Source organism: Protopterus annectens, chromosome 14.part0 (genome assembly GCF_019279795.1).
Source record: "Protopterus annectens isolate FY-2018-M chromosome 14.part0, PAN1.0, whole genome shotgun sequence".
Classification (NCBI taxonomy): Eukaryota; Metazoa; Chordata; order Ceratodontiformes; family Protopteridae; genus Protopterus; species Protopterus annectens.
The window spans coordinates 872,678,617-872,699,755 of record NC_056748.1 but is presented as its reverse complement, the minus strand read 5'-3'; the positions used below and the strand labels follow the sequence as shown (position 1 = coordinate 872,699,755).

At 42.6% G+C, this 21,139-nt stretch overlaps 1 protein-coding gene across 1 annotated transcript in view; it reads right to left on the bottom strand.

Moving 5' to 3' along the window:
* Positions 1-21,139, bottom strand: part of TNKS2 (tankyrase 2) — a gene marked incomplete in the record, with an annotated part of 1,900,381 nt that overhangs the window by 1,371,434 nt on the left and 507,808 nt on the right. Inside the window, 1 exon segment of the mRNA XM_044056654.1 lies at positions 14,745-14,866. Within this exon segment, the coding sequence (XP_043912589.1) occupies positions 14,745-14,866 (122 nt within the window).

Genomic DNA, 21,139 nt, shown 5'->3' with positions numbered 1-21,139 from the left:
AAAGATCTTCTGGTGGGGAGACAGAAGGAATGGATTCCTCTGCATCTGAATCCTCATAAGCAGTCAGAGATTGTTGTTCTTCAAAATCTGAATAATCAGATTCCTCAGAATCCTGTTCTGTCAGTATTTCAGGAGAAGGGTCTCTTTTCCTTTTAGAAGTTGCGGCCTGACTACCCCTGATAAGGGAGATAAGATCCTCCGCCATTTTAAGCATTTGAGCTTGGGGTGGTGGAGCAGGAGAAAGACGGTGGCTAGAAGGAGATTTTCTAGGAGTAGTTTTGCTTCTAGGCCTAAGGGCATCCATCGGCCTGAGAGAAACGGTAGTCGGATGAGAAGATGTCTGTTTTTGTCTAGATTCGGTAGTACGAGTAGCCTCCTTGGAAGGTGGTGCCTCCATCGCGGCTCTGGACCTAACAAAGGCAGAGACGACCAAAGGCTCGGAAGAAAAAGAAGATTTCTGCGGCATACCGGACTCCAAAAGGGTCTCAGTAGAGGCCTGCGAAAGTATCGGATCGGTCATCAGGGGCTGCGAAAGTTCTTCACTGAATTCTGGAGAACTGACCTGTTTAGAGGTAGAGTCATCTGAATGCTCAGCCCTGTGTGGTCTTGTCTCTATCTTTACGTTTTTTCGGAATGTGTCTGGATTGTTGGCTGACTGATGTCATTTCAGAACAAAAATACCTGGCTACAATAAGAGCTCTACGACAAATAGTTCTGGTGTTTAAGAGGGCAAAGAACCGGCAACGTGGGACTTCATGGTCTGGGCCTAAACAAGTGAGACAGTATGAATGGAAGTCTCAGTGTGGGATTTGCTTTCCACAAGTGAGGCATTTGTTAACTTTTTCAACATCGGTTAGTGCAAGAAAAAAGGGTTCCCAACACGGTACTTAGTTTTAGACGTTTTCAGCTGTAATTCAAAACTTTGGTAGCTACCAACCAGCACACCTGCGAACTACTTCTGCTATGGGCTCCACGGCAAGAAAGACTAATGTAATGGCGTCGGCTGCCTTGCTTTATAGCACTGACTACCTGACATCAGTCAGCAAGTGTCAGCAGCCAATGCATAAAAACAATGACTCTGATATTCGGCCGAGGGCTACCACAGTAGGGATAACCCACAGGTGATGACTGCAACAGTGAAACACTAAGAACAGCTGCATCCACCAAGTAGCAGCTATTCTGAGAGAAACTTCGGAGGGAACCAGCTACTAGATGGTTTGATTAGTCTTTTGCCCCTACACCCAGGTCAGACAACCCATTTGCACGTTAGGACTGCTGTGGACCTCCACCAGAGTTTTCTCTGGCTTCGCCCTGCCCAGGCATAGTTCAACATCTTTTGGTGGTGTTTGGTATATACTTTTTTTGAGGTGCAGACCAAAACCATTGAGCTATGGCTGACCAAGTTTGCAGATGACTGCAAGCTGGGTGCTGTCATCAATTCCCCTAGTGATGTGGACAGTCTCCAAGAGGGTCTCACCCAAACAAATGACTGGTGCCAGAAACATGGCCTCAAACTGAATGTCAAAAAATGCATCATCATTGAAATGCATCACATCAGTGACGTCCCCACAAATTATCACATTAACAACAACGTCCTAAGCATGCAGTCAGTCATGAGGGACTTGGGCACCCAGGTGGATATAGCAAACTGACTTTTGACCACCATACTGCCTCCATTGTATGGAAAGCTTTCTACATGGCCCACATCATTAGTAAGGCCATCTCATCCAGGGACAAGGAGGTCATAACATCCCTGTATTCTTCCCTTACAAGACCACTATTGAGTGCAATGTCCCTTTCAGCATGTACCTCTCAAAGCACATGCAGCAGCTTGACAGACCACAGAGGTTCCTCACCAGGAGAATCCAGGGGCCTCAAACATCTACCCCATACAGACAGGCTAAAAGCCCTGTCACTCTACTCAGTCTCATACAGACTCCTCAGAGGTGACCTCTGTCTGGCACACAAAGCAATCTCAGACCCCGGCCTGATGGGACTGCTGCATATCTGCAAATCAACCTCTAGTCGAGTAACCCACATGTGTGACCTCAACCTGGTCTGTGACATCAACAGGACTTGCAGGTAGAACAGACTTGCGTCCCATAGAATCCCCCTTCTGTGGAATAGACTCCCTCTGTACATCAAGCAGAGTACCTCATTAACACTACTTAAGCGCAGCCTGGATAACTGATGGGGAACAGAAAATACACCCCTGGGATTCTACCTGTGTCCCTGGTAGACAGGGACATTGGGTGCTGACTTGTCAGAACATGGTCTAAATTCTTGGCTAGGCTTGCAAGGGCCTCACGGCCATTAGCCTAGTAACCTCCTACGATCCTATGATGTCAAAGTTTCAAAGTGGTTTACTGTTATGTATGGGAAAACAGCTCTAAGCCTAATGAGCAAGTTATACTGAAGTGCAAATCACACGGTAAAAGGTTTCCCTAGATGGTACTGAGTTTGAATTCAGATTATAGAAAACAGACCACATTTGCTGTTAAGCATTTTGACATTACATTATTACAAAACTAAACAATATTAAAATTGAAAAAAAAATATATATCTGCAGTAGCAATACATTTGTTTTCATAAACGTCTGTGACTTAAACAAGTGCAATTCACATAGGAACTACTGCTGAACTTCCCCACTGTGACATTCCTATGCTTCAAAAAAAAAAAAAAAAAAAAAAAAAAAAAAACTTGGCTAAAAACTGTAAATAGATGACTAGCTGAAAAGTCTACAGTGGCATGATATCCTGTATACCTACGTGTTACTAGGGAAGAAACTGAAAAGTATTTACCTTTTGCATTTCCTCATTAACAGGATCACTGGATATATGTTCTGAAAGGGAATTCTAACTTCCCAATGACAATGTTTCTCAAGAGATTAACACTGTCTTCAGAGAATGACCTCCAATGTAGATTTCAAAGCAACAGTTTTGATCTAGTATCACAGCCCAGGGGGACGGGGTTTACCTCGCCTGAATAGGCAGATTCACCTTTTGTGTCTTTACTTAGGGCTAGATGGTCCTTATGGGGATGGGCGCCTTTTCTTTTCACTAGAGGGGCAACCTGAGGGAGAAGGTGCATATAATTTTATTTTCCAGAAGTTATGCTATAATAATGATAATGATGATTGATGATGATGATGATAATAATAATGCCAACTCAACCTGGTGGACTTCTTTGAGAAGGTCACCAAAGCAATAAATGAGGGACACTGCCTACCTTGACCTGGTCAAAGCATTTGACACAATACCCCACTAAGGCATTGTTGACAAACTCAAGAGGTTAGATACAAACCCGTATGTCACCCAGTGAATAGCCAACTGGCTCACAGACAGGACCCAAGAAGTTAGAATTGGGGAGTCCACTTCTACAAAGAGGCCAGTCACACGTGGAGTCCCTCAGGGAACAGTCCTTGGACCTCTCCTTTTTGGCATTTACTTTTCAGAAGTCAAGGCCAATGTCAGTGGTCTGGTGGACTAAATTTGCAGATGATTGCAAATTAGGAGCAGTCATTGAATCTCATACTGTTACAAATGTTCTCCAGGAGGGGCCGACACAGACAAACAATTGGTGTCAGAGCCATGGACTAAAACTAAATGCCAAGAAATGCATAACAGTATCCTTTGGGAAGTAATCCATCCTGGTAATTATCATATTGACAACACACCCCTTAGAGTTGACCCAGTAGTCAGGGATTTATGGACACACACACAGATAGTTGATCATCACATGTCTACAGTGGTGAGGAAATCATTCTATGTTGCGCAACTTGTAAACAAAGGTACGGCATCTAAGTCCAAGGAAGTCATTGTTCCACTGTATTCGGCATTCATCAGACCTATCATTGAGTGCAGTGCCTCCTTTGGTATGTACCCAACCAGGCATATACAACAACTGGAACGTCCACAGAGGTTCCTCACTAAAAGAATACAGGGCGTAAGTAATATGTCCTATGCGGACTGCCTCAAGGCCCTATCCCTGTATTGTCTCCCACAGGCTTTTGAGGGAGATCTATGCCTGACATACAGGGCATTGTCAGTCCCCACTCTGAGGGACTTCCTGCATATCCACAAAGCAAACAGCACCAGAATTACCAGTTCTAAAGACTTAAACCTTGCCTGTGATATAAACAGGATCTGCTGGAGAGATAGGTATGTATCCCAGAGACTACCCCGTCTATGGAACAGGCTCCCCATCCATGTGAAGCAAAGTTCCTCCCTAACCCAATTCAAGTGCAACTTGGACCATTGGACGGGAAACTGGAAATTCATCCCTAGTATGGCGCCTATGTCTCTAATGCGGAGGTAACCTGTAAATGGTTCATCTCCCAGGCCCATGCTTACACTTATCAAGGGTGTCAGAACTTGTCAGAGATTCGGGATGCATGGCTAGGCTTAAAAAGGCCCTTGTGGTCGTTAGCCCAGTAAACACCTATGAACTTAAAAAAAAGGCATGTTTGGAGAAGGTACCAGTCATTGGTCAACAAGGGCCTGACAACTGCACCACTAGAATGCATTAAGTGTGAGGACTGGTAAAATAATAGAAAATGCTTCAATTTCTCTGCAATGTAGAATCAAAAAGAAGTGATCTATGAAAGATGTGAGGCTGCATAACTACTTGGCAGAAAATGCTACCTAGTTTAAAGCGGAAACCACCTTAAGGAGACCTGGAAAGTGCCAGATGGCTGTGAACAGCTGCCTTACAAAAAGGCACCTGCCTTGTTCCCAACACCATGAAACCATCTTCTCTTTCAATTGTCCAAACAAAGAGGGTACTCAGTCGCACAGAGTGGGGATGGGCAAGGCACCTGCTTGAGGGTGAAAGGGTCTAAGACCTCAGGCATCTGGGTGCTGGGATCCAGCTATTATATTTTGGCCAACCAATTTTCTGACCTTATCACTTCTTGTCAGCAGACATTTTCTACCCTTGTTCATACAGTTCATCAAAAAGGGAAGGGGCAGGTATTTAGTGCCGCAAAATAAGTAGCCTGTTTTTTTTTTAATAACTTCTCCATAAAGCCCTTATAACTACAGGTGCAACAGCACTTTTTTTTTTTTAAACTGGAAGTCTGGCAAGGGGTAACAACCTTCATTAAAACAAAACAGGGAATGTAAAATTGTAGTCTTTTCTGTGACTCCTCCCTGGGTATACTTCTTATAAATGTTTCTACTGAGTCTGCCATTTCAATGCAAAATACAAACTGGAAAAGACCCAAACTGGGGTACTTACTGCTCTGTGAGGTAGCCTGGAAGAAAACGATAAAATGTCATTAACAAGCTACTGTACATTTCTTGCACCAAAATAACAAATGAAGATGGTGGGGGCTGCGCTCCCCTTTACATCATACAGACATCCTCGTTGTAGAAAGGCGACTCACTCTGATCTGGGGATATCAAATGACTATAGAAGCAAACCAGAAGGATGTGCTGCCTATTCTCCTACAGAAGAAATTGCAGTGCAGTAGTAATCTTTACGATTAACATTTCACTAAAAGTCCTACCTTAGAAACTGGATAAGAATGTGATAAGCAAATGTTTGTGGGAGCAAATTCAAACTGAGAAATGATGCTTGAGAGACCTGCTCAAAAAGAGGTAGGGCTGGAGAAGCCTGCACAGATCTGGGCAATAGCAGAAACCTATATTCCCACTGGTATGGACAGATATGTTCCTTTCCATCCCGTGTATCTTTCTGATAGATTTCCTTTGAACACTTCCTAGCAGCAGGATATTCCTCCCCTTACATGGGGGCTCAAGGTGTAGCATGATCAAGGCTTGGTAAAGTACAGATTTATTTTGCTTCTGAAATAAATCACATGAAGAGATACCCCAAAATAATTACAAGCAAAGACTTTTCACTCTGTTTCTCTTAGATCCATCCTAGAGTAATCAACACCTTCTAATCATTTTCCTGTTCTGGTGCATCAGTTCCACACCTCTCTCTCTCTCTCTGACATTACTTCACACTAAGATTGCTGTAGCCCAAATATAGTATTTTACACTCATGTGTAGTGGGTCTCAAATGCCAAATTTCTACCCACTTGGTCAATCTTAGTTTAAGCAGTGGAGGATGGGGTGTGAGAGGAGTGTCTCTCTCTCTACCTAGATAATAAAGAGGTTAAGCCTGCTCCTCCCCTGCCCCAGAAATGTCCAAAACAAGTACAAAGATGAAATACTATAGACCGACCATTACAATACAACATTCCATCTCACTAAACCTCTCTATGTATTGCCCCTTCAATCATGCAGCAATCTAACAGGCCTTCTCCAGCACTCACCCTGTCTGAGAGGGCAGGAATACTTCTAAATCCAATCCCATACTCAAACATAGCATGTACTGATGCATGTAGTCGCTTTGTGTGCAGCGCGACTCAAAGGTGGAATGCACTCCTTTTAATAATTGTGCAGTGAGGCACACAGTACACAATTGTGCAGTGGTGCACTAGTGTCAGAGGGACACAGTGAGCACACCATTGACTTGGCCATGTTAACAGTGCAATATATAAATGTCTCAGTATGGCATGTTGACAAATGCAACAGTGAGCTGTGCACCACTGCATAAACCACTCCTTATGTGCAGTGCTGTACTAAGTACATAACATACATTCATTTCCAGTAACACTAGTTGCCAGTTCTAAGAATCACCTGTTGCGTACTTCAGCACTGTACATGTACTTGCGCTGCATCACCCACTCAAAGGTTGTACCACAGAGCTACTTCTTGCCTTGTTATGAAGCCATTACTCCCTATTCTAGTGTTAAAGTATGGAACACCCCTTTTGGATAAGTCTAGCTGACTTGGCTAAAAGAATTATAAAGTTATGTATTCACCACAAAGTACAGTTACCATAAATGCAGATGTTAGAGTGCAACTTGGGTTATCTGCCTACAGGTAGCCCTCAGTCGGCCCGAATACCAGAGACTTAGTATTTCTGTGTCGGATGCTGCCGCTCCAGCAGTGACGTCAGGTTGTCAGGGATATAAAAACAGGCAGTCAAAGCCATTACATCAGTTTTTCTTGCCCCAAATGTCAGGAGCCCCCCAAATAGGGAGCTAGGTTATGGTGGGGAAAACACCAGCAGTAAAAAGTAAATACCAATACCAATACCCCAGAAGGGGTTAGTAATAGCCATGGATAGGGGAGAGAGAGAGAGAACAGGGGGCTGGAAGGAGGGAAACCAGGACTGCAACAGTGAATACACTTGAACATCTACATTTATGATGTGTACACAACTGTACTATGTTCTTCGTGTTTCACTGTTGCAGTCATCACACTTGGGTGGATTCCCAAAGCTGAAGAAGGGAAGAGGCAGTCAAGAAGAGTTAGGTCTGGCTAGTAGCAGGACTGCCCTGGATTTGGAAAAGATAGGCGAGTGGTAATGCTTGGTGAAGGTGTGTACAGAACTCCAGGTAGCAGCCTCCAGGATGTCCCTGGTAGGGACTCCCCTGAGAAATACTGTAGAGGTAGCTGTTGCCCTAGTGGAATGTGTTCTGACGACCTGAGGGGTTGGTTTCCCATGGTGCTTGTAGCAGAAATGGATGCAATGTGCTATCCATCTGGAAATAGTTTGTTTTGAAATGGCCTTGCCCTCTGCCCCTGTTGCAAAGCTGACTAGTAACTGGTCAGATTTTCAGAAGGGCTTAGTCCTAGCAAGGTAGACTCTGAGCTGTCTGTGCACGTCCAAGGAGTGCAGGATCCCTTCCCCTTTATTTTGAGGATTAGGGAAGAAGGTTGGCAAATGGATGGATTGATTGAGAGCCACACTGGACACCACTTTAGGCATAAAGGAAGGGTTAGTCCTGAGGGAAACTCTGTCAGCATGTAAAATAATGAAGGGTTACACAGCCATCAGAGCTTGTAGCTCAGACACTCTTCTAGCTGGAAAAAGGGTCATTTCCTGTATGGAAATTAGAGACTGCTGCCAAATGAAGTTTAACTGTACAGAAACTGGTCACCTCTTTTAAAAAGAGAGGTTAGAAAATGAAGAATATCAGAAGGTGATGCAGAGAAGGCATCGATGTCCTTGTCAGAAGCCCAAACAGAAAATCTTTTTCATTTGCTTCTATAGACTTTTTGGTAGAATGTTTCTGAAAAGCTAAAATAATGTCATGAACTGGGGAAGAAAGCTTTGACTGTTCAACTACTACTGGAAGTGGAGAAACCATGCAGTCAACCTGAGGACTAAGACTGGGATGTTGAATCTCCAACAGGTGAGAGAAAAGATCCTGAGGAGGCTCCAGTATCCATGGAGGATAATGAATAAGAGACATTAGAAAGGGGAACCAGACTTGCCGAGGCCAAAAAGGGGCAATGAGGATTACTGAGCTCTTCAGCCCGTTTGCTTTCTGTAAGAACTTTTTAATTAGGGTAAGAAAAGGTAAGCATAAAGGAGACCCGGGGCCAAGCATGATGCACAGCGCCTCTTGGCGAATCCCCCTGAAAGGGGATCAGAACAAACTATTTGCTGGATTTGTTGTTGAGAGGGGTCGCAAAAACGGTTGCAGCAAGGTTGGCCCCAATGCCTGAAGATCATATTCACCACAGACTGATTCAGAGACCACTTGTGAGATATCCGAATGGATTTGCTTAGTTTGTGCCAGTGCATTGGTCTTCCCCAGAATATGCATCGCAATGAGAAAGTGGTCAAATGAGATGACTCATTCCCATACCCTCATGGTCTCTCTGAACAGGTGGTAAGACTGAATTCTTCCTTGCTTCTTGATGTACCAGACTTCAGACATGTTGTCCGTCTGAACTGCAACAGTCTACAAGAGAAGAGCATCTTGAAATGTCTGCAGCACTACAAGGACTGCTCTCATGTCTACAACACTGATATGCAATTTGGTCTCCTGGAAAAACCACATGCCTTGGACCGTTCTAACCAAAAACAAAAGCCCCCCAACCCCAATTGGGAAGCGTCCGTGGTCATTGTGGAGATTGGGTGCAGAAGAACAAAGGGTCTGCCCAGAAAAAGATTATTGGATTGACTCCACCAATGAATGTGTCGCTTGCAAATCGGGGTGAGCTTTACTTGAAAAGAGGGGGGGTGGTTGTAGAATGGACCATTGTGCAGCTAAAGTTCATTGGAGAATTTGCATAAAGAAGTGCATAAAAGGGAGCAGTATTATGACAGCTGCCATGGACCCTAGTGCTTAAAGCAATAATCTTGCTGGAGAAGAAGGATAGCCTATAACTGATTTTCGACAGAGATAATGTGGTGGGGAGGTAAACATGCCACCTGAGTAGCTGTGTTTAAAACTGTCCAGATGAATACCAAGCTCTGAGTTGGGGCAAGTTTCCATTTGGCAATATTTAGTGAGATACCAAAGGCGTTGCAAATCTGGAGCAAATAGTCCCTGGCATGTTGCCGTTGATGCTTGAAGGGGGTGGTGAAGAGCCAATTGTCCAGATATGGAAACACCTGGAATCCTTGCAGTCTCAAGTGAGCTGCCACTAATGCCACACATCTGGTAAATGCCCTGGGGGCTGTGGTGAATCCAAAGGACAGAGCTCTGAATTGGTAATGAATGGTTCCACAGCCAAAAGCGGAGACATCTTCTGGATTTTCTGTCTGTTTTATGTGGTAGTACACATTCTGAAGATCTATGCAGCACATCCAATCATCCTTGTGAAGAAAGGGCAGAAGGGACTGAACTATGACCATTCGGAACTTTGCTTTCTTTACTACCTTATTTACTCTGCTTAGATCCAAAATGGGTCTGAGTTCCCCAGTTTTCTTTGGCACTAAAACAAACGTGCAAGTTCTGAATCCTATATGGTTGGGTGGGACCTCCAGGATGACATTTCCTAACAGCTTTTGTATCTCATGTGCTGCTTCTTCGTCTGACTGGGTGGAACATTGAGAAAATTCTTCCTTTGACGAGGAGGAAGAAGGGAAAAGGGTATGTAGTAGTCTCCAGATATTATTTTGAGCACCCATGAATCTATTGTAATGTTTGTCCAGGTATCTAGGTGCAAAGAAAACAGATTCCCAACTGCCTCCATAGTTGAGGGTCGGGCAGCACTTCAGGAGCACTGATATGGCTTGTCAGAAAAGGAATCTCTAAAGCCCTGGTTCTGCGGGCCTCTTCTGCCTCTAGAGTGACCTCTACCATTACAATTTCTCCCTCTGCCTTTGGAGAGATTATCCTTGCGAGATTCCTGGAAAGGTCCCAGAAATTTACAGAACCACATATTACCACCACTTTTGCTTCTTGAAAAAGTCCACTAAGAGGTAGAAAACTTGATTCCCATGGCAGATAGGGTCTTTCTTTCTTGATCGCTGCAGGTAAGTTATCCTTAATGGATGGCCCAAACAATGAAGTGCCATCAAATGGGGCATTAACAAAATACATCTTAAAGGGCTCCACAAAACTGCACAGCTGCATCCAGGTGTTTCTCCTTACGACGATAACTGAACTGGCTGCTCATTAGGTACCTTCAGCTGTATGAGAGATTAACCTCATCGAACAGTTTGAAACAGACAGACTGGCTAGCTGAGAGGAAATCTTTTTGAAATCATCTGCAGAGATGGACTCAGAGTATCTGATAATTCTTTAGTGAAATCTCTCTGCAGCCTAGTAAAATGCACCAGATATTTTAACTACCTCAGAGCAAAAGTAGCTGCGGCGAATACTCGCTTTCCAAATCTGTCCAATGCTCTAGAGTCTCTGTTTGGAGGACGGACAGTAGAGCTGTGCTCTGCTAGCTCTTTCTTAGTGGCTGCCGCCACCAGCATCGCATCAATCGGGACACCTTTTCTCCAGTGGGGTCTGTCTGAGGTTGAGGACAAAAACTTGCCCGGGTGCTTGGGGATGGGCTCAACAGTATCCAGCTCCTTTCATGCCCAGCGGGAAGCCAGATCAATCAGGTCATTGTGGGGGGAGGGGGGGTCACCCAAGGGTCCAGCACCAAAAGCCTCCAAGAACACCAATTCTTCAGGAGGAGTTTGGGCTGACCAACCACCTTTTTTCTTAAGGATTCCTAGAATACCTCCAAAGGAGATGTCATCAGGTAGAAATCTGGGGGAGTCTTCTCCTTCAACAAAATCAGTGTCTTCAGTGACAGACACCATGGGGGAGTCTGTGTGTCTTCTCTTACACATTTTCTTCAGGAGGAACTCCTCCATGGGATGTTCTAGAGAGGTGTCAAAAGAAAGGGGAAGTTCACCTAGTGGAACTGTCTGGAGACTTGTTGGAGCTGGCTGTCCCTGTGGAGTAACCATAACCAACTCAGAGCTCGTAACCAATGAGGGAAAAGGGGAAGGATCCGAAATGTGATAAGACGGTTCTCTGTAGAGGAAAAGAGCTCTTTCTAATGCCTTGAAAGCCAATGGATCAGGGGAAGCTTCAAATCTCCTAAGGGCTCCTAAGAAGGTAGGCTGAAGCCACCCCCGGATCCAAGCTGTCTAGAACCAAAGCTCCGAGGGGGTAGGGACAGATCCGACAAAATCAGAATAGAGCCCACTCCCTCAGATCTGGCAGCAACATCTCAGCTCTGAGACCCACTCTGATCAGATAGTATTGGAGCAGAGACATTCAGGGAAATAGTCGGAGTGAAAAAGGAAACTCTCCTCTGATTAGATGCTGAACCTCTTGGGGATCTCAGACCCTGGGGCTCCAAAACCACAGGTCGAATCAGAAAGGGAGATAAAATGGACTTTGAAAGCACACTCACAGATCCAGCAGGAGACACAGCTGTTAGGACCCCCATCTGGATCTGAGCTCTGAGCATTTTTCTCATCATCCTATCCACATCTGTTTCAGACAAACATCTAGAGGACACTGTACAGAGAGGTATGGAGTATGTTTACAGAGTCTGAAATAATTCTGTAGGCAAGGATGTTGAAATAGGTTTAACTAAAATTTCTGGCATACGACTCCGATGAGACGCACTGGGCCACGGATCTGTGAGCTTAGGATCCAAAGAGGTTGTTGGTGAGGGAGATAAGACAATGAGAGCTGACACCTTATGATCTGAGGGAGGTTTTGGGTCCATGGGAAGGCTGAGGGACTTTGGATCAGAGGATGTCGGATCCGTGATTTTTCTAATTTCCTCCACAGGGTCCAAAGAAGCTCATGGGGATTTCGGAGAAGACTTTTTTCCGGATTCCGAACAAATTCCTTTGGAAGTTTTTGAAGGGGTTTGAGCCCCAGAAGAAACAGGAAGCAAACCTTTCAATACAAAAGTTTGTGCGCACATCAGACAAAGGGCTGAACGTAGAGCACACTGAACAGATCATATTCAAGTGGGTCAGGTCCAAGGCAGTAAATGTACTTCCTGTGGGCATCTGAATTAGGGATCTTATGCCCATAAGAAGTGCATTTCGTAAAACCTGCTGGCTTCTCAGACATTGAAAAAAGTACACACACACAAATAAATAAATAAATTAATTAAAAAAAAAGGTTTTGTTTATTAAAAAAAAAGTTAGAAGTTAGAAAGAAACAAGGTCATTACTGACTATCTAGGGTACAGAAAAAATAACAATGATGGTAATTAAAAGTACTATAGCGTTGTCACCTCACAGTAAGACGCTGTCCGGTTTGATTCTCAGCTAGAGCGTCTTCTGCGTGGAGACATGCGTGAATGGGCGTACCTTCGTTGAAGGTTGTGCGTCAGGCCTGGCAAAGCCGGTACATAAAAATCAACTGCCAATCATTAGTGGACTGGAGTTCCGCTGTGGCGACCTCTAACTGGGAAAAGCCGAAAGACACAAATTAAAAATAGTATGAAAAAAGGAAAAGGAAATATATCCCTAGCGCCACTGAAAAACTAAAAGGGATGATTAAAATTGTAACTTTACAATATTTGAAGGTTTTAAGAAAAGAAGTAAATACTCTTACAATTGCTCGAGTGTGGAACATGCGTCTAATTATGATGGCTGCAAATGAGATCTGAGGCAATAAGGATGGAGGTAGGGCATTATGGGTAGAGGGAGGAGCTTGAGAGTTGGATCCAAAGTATGTGATCGAGTGGGATCCGAGGATTGGATCCGTAACCCATGAGGGAGGAAGAATGACAAGGACATCATCATCAGATCAAACAAAGTGAATTATTGGGATTGAGCCATTCCACTTCCACAACACAATGCATGCCAATAGATAATGAGGAATTCACAACTGTAAAATCATTATACACTTTTGTTACTAATCATTCAGTCTTCACAGCCACAGGATAAACCACATTAATCTAAATAATTTAAGTAAAGGTGTGACTTTCATTTTCAGTTCTGTGCTCCGACCCATACCTCTTAACTGTCCAGATTTTCACAGAAAGTCCAGATTTTTACTCTTTTCCTCAGCATTTGTGTTTTTCAGCCAAATAGAAGACTGAAGTAATTAAACATATATTTGAGTTTCAGACCTAATATTCTTCAGAAAACACACAGCAATACAGATACTATTATTCTAGCAGCCTTCTAAGTTTATAAAAGCAATATCTAAAACCTGTCCTTATTTTTTGGCCTTTATGCCCCTATTGTTTTTAGCTTTGTGCAGATTATTGCTCTAAAAAGTTGAGATGTATGCTCCTAACTTGTCTGTAGCTATGCATCACACTCATATGTATTACACTTCCCAGTGTTCCAAGCAACAAAGATTAGGACCACTCTGCTAAAGAAACTAAGTAAATACTCAGATTTGATGGATTCTGCAAGTACAATTCACACAGATTGTACAGACTTTGCATGTTCGGAAGTGCTTCAATAACATCCCTGGTATGTGCTGTTCTTACAAATGTTTGAATTGGTTCTGGCTATGAATACCAATGATAGGTAACTTACACATATTACAATGTAGGATTTACAGGTACTGTGACACCCACTGGTGGGAGGTACATGTTGTCAAGGATATTGAAGGACAGCGTGTGTTCCTGTACTAGTGTGCTTCACTGCAAGGCAGTTCACTGTAGTGTGCACAAATTTTCGTACTACACACATTTTTTGTCTCCTCGTTTTTATGCTGCTGCTACTGCACAACATGTCCTACTATGCACAATATCAGTGTCTCAGGATCCAATGGACATTGGGATGATGGGCTGCTGGCAGGTGGCAACAGGACTGACACAAATTTTGGAGCATCCTATACTATTATTCTCCCCTTTTCATGCATTTGGAAATCACAGAGAATGCTGTGATGCCTCATACGCATACCTTCTGAATTACCTAAAGTATTTCCAGTACACAGGCATTCCATTGGGTCTACTGCACTTTTTTAATTGAAAAAGATGTGGTATGTCACAGATGTTTCTGTTTACAAATCTACATTATGTTAATGAACAGCATTCACATACTCTAAAACAAAACATAAGAAGAGTGTAAGACTTTTTTTTTTTTTTTAAACAAGTTAGTAACACTTGCCTCCAGGACGGCCACAGTGGTGCAGCAGTTAGTGTTGCCTCCTCACAGCAAGAGGTTCCCTCCCACATCCCAAAGACATGCTGTAGGTGGATTGGGCACTCTAAATTGGCCCTAGGCATGAGTGCGTGCGTGTGTGTGTATGTCTTCTGTGGAAGGTTGACACCGGGCTGGCAACTCGACACTGTAAAAACTCCCATGCCAATCATGAGCGGACAGGTGATCCGCTGTGGCGACCCCTAACCAGGAAAAGCCGAAAGAAGAAGTAACCCTTGCCTCCAAATGTAGTAAGTATAAATCCTTGCACAAGGTTTAAGATCAATAAGCTAGCTTACAAAAAATGCAAAATCTTATTTTGTATTACATAAATGAAAAAAAACTCATACCAACGCTGATTCATGTGTTTGAGGATGCTTGAAGTTCACAATTTCCAAGGAGAGGTGTTTCTTAACTCTAGCAATATCTGCTTCACGTGTAGCTTGTAACAGTGCGTGACCTTTATACTCATCTGTAAAGAAAAGCAATTGTAAATCTTAAAACCTAGAAGACTTGACATTTTCATATTCTCATTGTATTCATTTTCTGTAGTGTATAAACTGACTTTTGTATGAGGTACACAGAGGAAGAGTGTGAAAAAAAATTATGCTTCAATTTTAAATACCAGGCAAAAAAAATGCAATAAAAAAAAAATCATCACACCTGTGTTTTATTGCTATATTTTTGGGCCTTCTACTTCAAATCATCAAGTTCCCCCCAGGCAGCCTTATAGGTCTGTTTCTTTGAGCTGGAGCCCTTTGGCCCATTTGTTTCTATCAGATAGAGTGGAAAGCACTAGTAGAAGTGCCATCACGCAGCGAGGTAGTTTACTGTACTTGGAGTCTCATCTCTCTGCACATACAAAGGAGAATTTTTTCCCAAAGGGGACATGCAATGGACATGGAGCATGGCTGCACTTGCTTGTACAAGTAATGTAAGCCTGTGGAGGACTGCCTCCTTGATTAACAAGTCCCCCTGGATAAAAACCTTAGCTCTCCACTAGGAAAATCATTAACTTAATGCACCCCCAGACATGCACCTTACATAGCACATCCAAAAGAGATACAGCTAAGCTAAGCCTCACTATTTCTCTCCTACACCATTGCCAGAGATGCTAAGTGAAATCAGACTGCCTAGATCAGTTATTCTTTTATGCCAACATAACTGAATGCACTTGGGAAAGACTTTAGCTACATATAAACTACCAACAGATGAGAAGTGATCAAAGTCTCCTAGCACTTCTTGATCTTTAAGATTCACATGGAGAAAACAGTCAAGTGACCTGCAGACCACAGCAAAACATTTTTCCACCTGGCATCCAAGTGAAGCACATTTGGGCACCCCCTGTTAAATTATCACGAGTACAGACTGCACTATTCAATCAATCATACACTTTAAAGTTCAAGTTGGCCAGATTCCAGACCAATTATTTTTCACAAACCCTGTAACTGCTGCACAGGTACTTTCTGAAACGGTCTTGAACTACATGCCACTGGCTAACTAAATACAATGGAGGAGACAGGTTGTGGAAAAAACAGCAGAATACAGGCAGTCCGAATAAGGCTCAGGGTGTTGCATCATGAACCAGAAAAATGGCACAAGAATTATAAGTCAGTCTAGAGGAAGAAAACAAAAGTAGCTGAAAAGTAATTAGCATAAATGTCTGACCACAAGGAGATGCACTAAAAAGTTGAGAATATAAAAGTTCATTTCTAAATTCACCCTACAGCATCAAGCTTAAAATGCACTGTCTAGCTCAGACATCCACATTAAAATTAACTATTTTTTATAAGCCTTACAATTCTAGCTGACAGTCACAAAGTCAATCTCACTAAATTCCACAGGGTGCAGTACTTTTTTGCTCATTAAATTAAAGGCTGCATTACAAACCATAACAGACACCCAAACTTATTCCCATCACTCTATTGTATTACATTTTGGAATGTAACTGGTAGGGAAAAAAAATCACAGCCCTGTCTCCCCATCCATGCAGTTAGGTCTGGATGATGTCTCCTTCCTAAAACGTGAGAAATGAAGGCAGGAGCCAACTAGCTGACAATTTAGCATGCAATATGTTTAAAACTGTGGCTACAGAATCAGTCAACTACCTCAGAAATGTTAATCAAAGAAGCATCTGAAAAATGCTATGAAAATCACAAACCCTCAAGTAGAGTGAGCCCTTACAAAACCTTGTAGATGATTCAAAGCCTCGTCAAAAAAGAAAACTCAAGTCATCTGGAACCACTACGCTTCCTTACCAAACTCTTGAAGGACCTTGCATGAGAATGGAGTGAGATGTAGTTCGTAATACATGAAGCTACATATACAGTCCTGACCAGCTTCTCCTTGCACCTAGACAAACAGCTGAAAGCTTTACCAGTGCCAGAACCAGTGCAGAGGTAAGGAAACCATGTGCAGATCTACACTTAAAAATCCGGAAAGAACTAAGGTACATCTAACTGCTCTTCAGAAACACAAGTCATAGATATAAGTCAAGTATTAGTATGTCGTAAGATGTTAACTCTCATTACAGAAGCAATACTACCATAAAAAAGATTTGGAATTTCTCAGACAGATCTGTGCCCTAAACCTATTTAAAGTATTGACCTAGAAGAAACTGAAAGACTCAGGGGTGCTACACTAAATACACAAAGGGAAGCATGACAAAGGATTAGTGCACAATGAATATCTACCCATCTTGATTCTGATGAGACACTCCCCTAGATCATTAGCAAGTAACGTGGGCTCTACTGAACTGTGCTTCAGTTCCATCTCAACCTTTTGTGTTCTCTTGGAACTTTAACAACACTGAAAGTAGTGAATGAACTTTGTAGAAGCTCCGGCAAGGACACAAAGAGAAAAAAATGAATAGCACCCTGCTTTCCAGAGAAGCAGTGAGCACATGCTTGTATGATTTTTTTGTCTCTTGTTTTTTCAACTATAGGGTAAATGTACACCTTAGCAACAGCCTGTTTCTGTCACCCTTTTAGACAGTAACACACACAACTATATGGTAGATAGCATTTTCTGGAAGAGAAAATTTGCTCAAATTCCATGCACAAGGGTCATAACTTGTGTGTGGAACCTAAAATATGCTCCACAAAGTTTTAAGCAATGCAATAAAATATTCAACTACAAAAGTTTATGACTGGCTGGTTACTGAAAAATAATCTGTCATTTAATAAGACTGCTTTGCTATGGCTACCACAAACTATGACAATGATTGCCTTATTTTACGAGCATTCATTAACCGTAAACTTGGGGAGTGTCAAACTAGTCTGCCTGTTGAGAAAAACAGTTAACCTTGTTCATAGGTGTTTACTACCACAAGGGCCTTTAAGGCTAGCCATACATCCCAAATCTCTGACAAGTTCTGATACCCTTGATAAGTGTAAGCATGTGTCTGGGAGATGAACCATTTACAGGTTACCTGTTTGCATTAGAGACATAGATGCCAATCCAATTGTTCAAGGTGCATTTGAATTGGGTTAAGGAGGAACTCTGCTTCACATGGATGGGGAGCCTGGGATACATACCTATCTTTCTAGCAGGTCCTATTTATATCACAGGCAAGGTTTAAGTCTTTAGAATGGGTAGTTCTGGTACTATTTGTTTTGTGGATATGCAGGCGGTCCATCAGAGTGAGGTCTGACAATGGCCTGTATGCCAGGCATAGATCTCCCCTCAAAAGCCTGTAGAAGACAGAATACAGGGATAGGGCCTTGAGGCAGTCTGCACAGGATATATTACTTACACCCTGTATTCTTTTAGTGAGGAACCTCTGTGGATGTTCCAGTTGTTGGATAGACCTGGTTAGGTACATACCAAAGGGGGCATTGTACTCAGTGATAGGTCTGATCAATGCCAAATACAGTGGAACAATGCCTTCCTTAAATTTAGATGCCATACCTTTGTTTATAAGTTGTGCAACATAGAACGATTTCCTCACCACTGTAGACACATGGTGATCAAAGGCTAGATTACTGTGTGTCTCCAAGTCCCTGACTACTGGGTCAACTCTAAGGGGTGTGTTGTCAATATGACAGTTACCAGGGATGGATGACTTCCCAAAGGGTACTATTATGCATTTCTTGGCATTTAGTTTTAGTCCACGGCTCTGATATCAGTTATCTGTCAGACCCTCCTGGAGAACATTTGTGTCAGTGTGAGATTCAATGACAGCTCTTAATTTGCAATCATCTGCAAATTTAGTCAACCAGAGACCAATGACATTGGCCTTGATATCTGAGAATTAAATGCCAAAAAGGAGCGGTCCAAGGACTGATCCCTGAGGGACTCCCCCCTGTGACTGGCCTCTTTGTAGAGGTAGACTCACCAATTCTAACTTCCTGGGTCCTGTCTGTAAGCCATTTGGCTATCCACTGGGTGACATACGGATTTGTACCAAACTTCTTGAGTTTGTCAACAATGCCTGAGTGGGGTATTGTGCCAAATGCCCTGGCCAGGTCAACATATGCAGTGTGCACGATTCTGCCCTCATCCACTGCTTTGGTGACCTTCTCAAAGAAGTCCACTAGGTTGAGTTGGCATGATCTGTCCTTGATGAAACCAAACTGAGTTGGGGCCAGTGTCTGGAGATTTACTATATCTCTACTAATAATCTCCATAATTATTTCCATGGCTTTACATATGAGACTAGTGAGACTTAAGGGACTGCAGTTTAAAGGGTCTGTAGATGGCTCACCTTTGTGCAGAGGGATGACTGTTGCCTTTCTCCATTCATGGTGTACAAAGCATGTTTGGAGGCTACAGTTAAATAGTAATTCCAGAGGCCACGATAGGTCATGTTTCATGCTATTTAGAAGGCATCCTGGGATACTGCTTGGGCCCATATGTTATATAAATTAGTAAACAAAGTAAAACATATCTTTAAATATGGTCTTGCTGCAATAATTATTCAGATGGAGCAGACTACGAAAGCAGCATCCAGCACTTGGAAGAGGATACCCAATACGACACCTATGGCAAAGACACCTTTTCATCTACAGTGAAGTGACCAACTTGCAATACTTAAAGAATGCATGTCCAAGCCTCCAAGATGCAGTCGCTTAAATATTCTGTGTACAGACACTCACAACAGCAGAAGTACTTATTTTTCTGGTACAACATGCATCCATCTTTGCACATAGCTTTCTTTCACACTTACAATAAAACACAAGCCATCAATTTCAGTTACACTTGAATGCTGTGTGGCCCTGTCTGCCACCTAAAAAACTAATCTGTTTTGCTCACATATTTGGCTCCCTCGATACATAAAGCTGTCTAAACATCCACTTAACGGAGCATCTCCTCAATCCTTGACTCAGGACAGAAGAAAACTGAATGACCTGGTTAATGTGATAGCTAATGACATTACAGAAATGAAAAAAGGGCTAGACCTGGAAAGCTATCACTGTACATAATGTTACACAGTTCTTCGCACATCACCGCCTGAAGCTCAAACATCTAACAGTCTTGAGGTCAACAGCACCAGTAATACTGGTTCTACAACACTGAATTTCAAATCAAACAAGAGTAAGATGCTTTGGTGGGGAGTAGCAGCCATTCAAGCCACTGCCAGGTTGACTCCGACACAAAGTGATAGAGTCCTGACTGCAATCCAGGCAACTGGGGTTTCAGTACTGGAGAAGCCAGCTCAGTGAGGGAGAGAAGTACAGAGACATGGCCTGCTTACCTATTGGGGGGGGGGGGGTAGGCCTTTAGTGAGCACACAGGGGAGTGAGATTTCTTTAGTGGAGAATGGGGAAACTACCATTGGCTCAAGGAAGGGTTGGTTAGAAAGTAACTAGGAGGTGCAAGTAGTAGCCTGTAGATCTCAGATAGTTAAATGTGAGACTTGTGAGTTTTATAAGTACATTAATGATGGTGCATATGTAGCAGTAGTCCACTAAGAGAAGGCAACTACCTATCCAGGTTGTATCAACTGTAACAGTAAAATGGTTACATATTTAGCATCATTCATGAAATGTCGAGCATTTTACATAGGTAAAATGACTAGATGTCTTAAAAACCATATAGATGAACAAGTGACGGATATAAAAAAACAGGAAGTCCAGTAATGTACTTCACAGGCACTCAGAAGAGTGTTTAAATTTTAAAATAATTTTATTTTTTTTTGTGGTGGACAGGACTATTTGCAATGGGGGGGGGGGTGATCACAACAGTCTATTGGAACACAAAGACACCTTATGGCAATTAATTTTGAACGCTATGTCAAAACCATGACTAAATGAGCGAGTATCAATTGTTTTTTTAACCTTCAAGCAGGTGTAATTTAGATTTACTTCCAAAACTGAACTACATAACTCAATCCTTGAATTTTTATACTGATGCTCATTCCCTTACCCTTCTTTCCCCTTTTTTATGCATGATGAATTTAGATGCATTTTTGATGATCAGTTTTAAAGTATTAATCACTGACTTTTATTACTATATTATTAGGTTTTAAACTGGTGGTTGTTGTGATGTTGTGGTTCATGGTGGGTTATTTAAAGGAAGTTTAAACGTTTTAATGCAACTCAGATGAAGCCTTGCTGTAACAGGGTAAAAGCACTAAGTTCATTAAATGTTCCTGTCTCTAATAGGATTTTTGTTGCAAATGTTTGGTCTTAGTTTTTTACTTTTGTTGTTTCAAGTGGTACCAGCTGGAAGATCCCAAATCTGAAGAGCTAACCTGCACAACAGGCAAGACTGTGTCCCTTGCTTGTTGATGTACCACATCACT